Below are 3,736 nucleotides of genomic sequence, written 5' to 3' on the forward strand. Positions count from 1 at the left end.
AAAGATAATTTATAGTTGTCGTCCAACTGGTCGATGTCCCCTCCCCTCCATTCCTCACACGCGGGATCCGCCCGCAGTGAAGACCTAGCCGTTTTTCCAGAACCACGCCACATGTAGCGGTGCTCGCAGGCGGCGCGAACCCAGCAACGAAGACGGAGATCGAGATCCGTCCAGGTGCCCCGAGCAACAAGAAGGCGAGGTTCGCGCGACCGATGACACCGTCCTCTGGCGGCATGGCGGTAGCGGCCGGAAGCGGTGCGGGCCCGATCAATGGTTCGAATAAGCAGTAGTCTTGCCTAGACCGCATCAGCGACCTCCCGGACGGTGTCCTCGGTGAGATCATTTCCCGTTTGTCCACTAAGGAGGGCAGGCGCACTCAAATCCTCGCACGTCTTCTTTTTAAGCCCCTAGAAACAGTTCATATCGACATAGCCTCCATGCTCCCCAGCAAGGATGTCATTCGCATTAGATATTTTGGAACTCGGTGCAGTTTCCAACCTGACGTTGATGGTTTGTGCCTTCCGGAAGCCATCCTCTCCGGCCATGGGGGTGCAGTTCATCGCCTCTGCATTCCGGCATGCTACCTCCCCTACAGACCCTCTACAGTTGACACCTGGCTTCGATCCCCAAGAGTGAAGAATCTCCAGGTTCTCGAGTTCTACTACATGTTCCCACGTTTCGTGGGAAAAACCATCACACTACCACACGAATTCTCTTCGTCCGCGCCCTCACCACCGACTTCCACACTGTTGTTTTCCTCCTCACTGCACACCGTCACATTTTCTCTTTGCCAGATACCTGATAAGTATGCAGAATCGTTCAAACTTCCACTGCTTAAGAGGCTTTGGTTTTTGGAGGTTGATATATCAGACGTCTCACTGCAAATCATAATCAACCATGGTTGCCCTGCCCTCGAGTGGCTCCTGCTTGTTTGCAATAACCTGGACGACTGCATCAGAATAAACTCAGCCAAAGTTGAACTCATCTGTATCCTCTGTGAGAATGGTGAACTCGTTGTTGAGGATGCGCCCTCACTTAAACGACTGATTCATGATATTCAGAGCCGGCAGTTGCAGATAACTGTCTTCTCTGCATCTAAACTTGAGTGTCTGGGCAATTTTTACGAAAGATTTCCTGAATCCAAGATTGTTTTTGGCTCTACAGTTATCGAGGTACTCACCTTTTGCACTATACTCTTTAGTTGTATTCGTTCCGCTGCCCATGTTTTATGTCATGCAAACTTTTATCCATCTAGTTTATGATATGTGCTTGGTGCAGGCTTTGTCTGTAGTCAGCCTATCAGTGGCGGTTCAATCTGTGAAGACCCTGCTTATCCACATGTCATTAAATCTGGACAAGGTTGTTGCCTTAATGCGATTCTTTCCTAGCCTAGAGAACTTGTTTATCGAGGTAATGAGTTCCAGACGCATTGAAAGCACATACAATGCATAGTGTACTATATTGGAGGCCTCTCTTTCCGCTTGTATTCCTCGAGTATTCTCACTCTTCATGCATTTTCAGGGAGGAGTATGCCGCGAGGAAGGTGTAACAAACAAGTGGCGCCACAAGCACCGGGAGTTTCTCAAACAGCATGACATTCGTCTAAATACAGTAAAGCTGGAACAATATGTACACTGCAAGAAAAACATTGAATTTGCAACGTTCTTTATTCTAAATGCAAAGGAGTTAGAGACTATGAGGCTTAAGTTTCTCTCCCCCCCAGACAACATCACTGAAGGATTTTATGAACATCAAGAAGAGGTGCTTCAATGGGGCAACAAGGCTTCCAGAAGTGCTCGCCTTATATTGTCAGGGTATTGTAGGCATATGAACTTGGATTTAAAAGTACAGATCTGGACAAACCAGTGTCCAATCATGGATTTGCCGGATCCATTGACCTGTGAATGTTGAAAACAGTTATCCGACTGATAGACATAGGTGTTGTTGCGTGCTTTCCAGTTTGGATTTCCAGCTTGAACTTTATGCACTGTCTGTAAGCTTGTCAGGAACTTGTTTTTATGCTCTTCAGTCGTGATGCAACTCACAAGCTCAAAAAACTATCAAGTTTTCATGTTTTTGTGCACCATCTGTAAGTTTGGATTTCCTTTTGTGAATAGAGTGAGCGACTGAAATCATCTGGAACACGCAGCCACGTGTGATGTGACGGCCGTGCCTCTCCAAATAACTTGTTAGCTGAAATATTTTACAATACAGAGGCGCTCGTGCCTCTTGTACCTGTAAGACTATGCGTCTGTTATCACTGCACGGCACTTCCTCTGTGTATGTCCGTGACTCTGTGATGAATGTTTGGGTGGAAACATGCTGCACAGTCTAGAACATATATAGCCTCCTATAGAACGATGACAGTGCTGTTTCTGCAAATCGAGACGTGCTTGTCGTGGAACCACTATGCTTGTGCTTTGTTTAAAAGCGTGCCGTCGCTAGCTTCGCAAATTACTGTGCCCGTGCTTTGTGTACACCCGAGCGAACCAGTATGCATGCAATGAAACGCAATATGAACGCAACACAGTCTGTGTTGTGTAACTGGAGTTGCAGCTAGCGACACCCTCCTGTATAAAGCACGCAACTCTCTCACCACGTCTCACCCTCCATCTTCTTCTACTCCTATCCAACTACCTTGCGACCAGAGCAAGAGCGAGACAGTGAGAGATCGGCCATGGAGGCAATTCAGGCGACCGCTGTATGTCTTATCAAGGTGGTCAGGGAGAGCAACCCGTAGCCCAACGAACTGGAGCGCCTCCAGGGGCTGCTCATGTCCGCCATGGCGCGTTCCTTCTTCGACGCCAGCTTCGCCGCCTGGCTCAAGGGTGCACTGGAAGACTTCATCGACAAGTTCAGCTTCGCCAACATCAAGGCGATGGACCTGACTGCTCGTCTCCATTCCATCCGTCGCCTCGATAAAGGCCGCGCCTCTGCCTCGGCTTACGTCGCCTGGCTCGCCGGCCTCCATGGGAACGATCTCTTCCGCGCGCTGATGGCCCTGCAGCCCCCGGTCGACGCGCCGCCGGAGGACCACCTAGAGGTCTCTCTCGCCGCACGGCGGCTCATCATGCATGATGACATCGACAAGTTCAGCCAGATCTACCGACAGATCGTTTACGAGGACACTTGCAGCGCCGTCCATGAGGTGACTATTGCGGCCTACTTCGACCACACCAAAACTTTGGCGAAGCTCGTTCAGGAGCACTTCCACCTCGCCGACGCCACCCCCACTTCCGGTCCAACCTCTGGACCATCAAGGGCACTAGCCTAGGTGCCTTGATTAGATCCTTGCCTTGGCTCTCTGTTCATTTGCTGCAAGCCACATCCCACATGCTTGGAGGCAAGTTCTATATATTTATGCTAGCAACTACTACTTTTGAGTTTTGAGTGACCAGTCAATCTGTCATGATTAGGACTTCTATTTATTGTGTGTGTTCTACTATAAGTTTGAGTCTAGTATTGTATGCCTGTCGTTAAGTTCCATTATTAATTAATACCATTGATCATTTACTATTACCAACTTAGTTTATCTCTTGTATTCCACTTTTTATGCATCTCTCTATATGCGTGTGCATGTACAATTTGTGTCCTCTTTCATTTCTGATGATGTTAATCAACATGCCTCCTCGTGCCTCTTGTACCTGTAAAACTGTGCATCTGTTATCACTGCGCGGCACTTCCTCTGTGTATGTCCGTGACCCTGTGGTGAACGTTTGCGTGGAAACATGTTGCA

At 48.6% G+C, this 3,736-nt stretch overlaps 1 protein-coding gene across 1 annotated transcript; it reads left to right on the forward strand.

Annotated features, from left to right (window-relative positions):
* The first annotated feature begins 437 nt into the window (after nucleotides 1-437).
* On the forward strand, nucleotides 438-2,035 carry LOC141033832 (uncharacterized). Its single transcript, XM_073506286.1, has 4 exons — nucleotides 438-1,172; nucleotides 1,279-1,410; nucleotides 1,522-1,814; nucleotides 1,960-2,035. Exons 1-4 carry the CDS (start codon nucleotides 438-440, stop codon nucleotides 2,033-2,035), a joined length of 1,236 nt encoding a protein of 411 aa, XP_073362387.1.
* Nucleotides 2,036-3,736: the final 1,701 nt, after the last annotated feature.

This window comes from Aegilops tauschii, chromosome 1, assembly GCF_002575655.3.
Source record: "Aegilops tauschii subsp. strangulata cultivar AL8/78 chromosome 1, Aet v6.0, whole genome shotgun sequence".
Taxonomy (NCBI): Eukaryota; Viridiplantae; Streptophyta; class Magnoliopsida; order Poales; family Poaceae; genus Aegilops; species Aegilops tauschii.

What these genes read in the sequence shown, in the direction of transcription:
- LOC141033832 (XM_073506286.1), top strand. Translation starts at nt 438, where the DNA reads ATGCTCCCCAGCAAGGATGTCATTCGCATTAGATATTTTGGAACTCGG. An exon ending in TTGGCTCTACAGTTATCGAG is followed by an intron (nt 1,173 to 1,278) that starts GTACTCACCTTT and finishes TGCTTGGTGCAG; the next exon opens with GCTTTGTCTGTAGTCAGCCT. An exon ending in GCTCGCCTTATATTGTCAGG is followed by an intron (nt 1,815 to 1,959) that starts GTATTGTAGGCA and finishes CGTGCTTTCCAG; the next exon opens with TTTGGATTTCCAGCTTGAAC.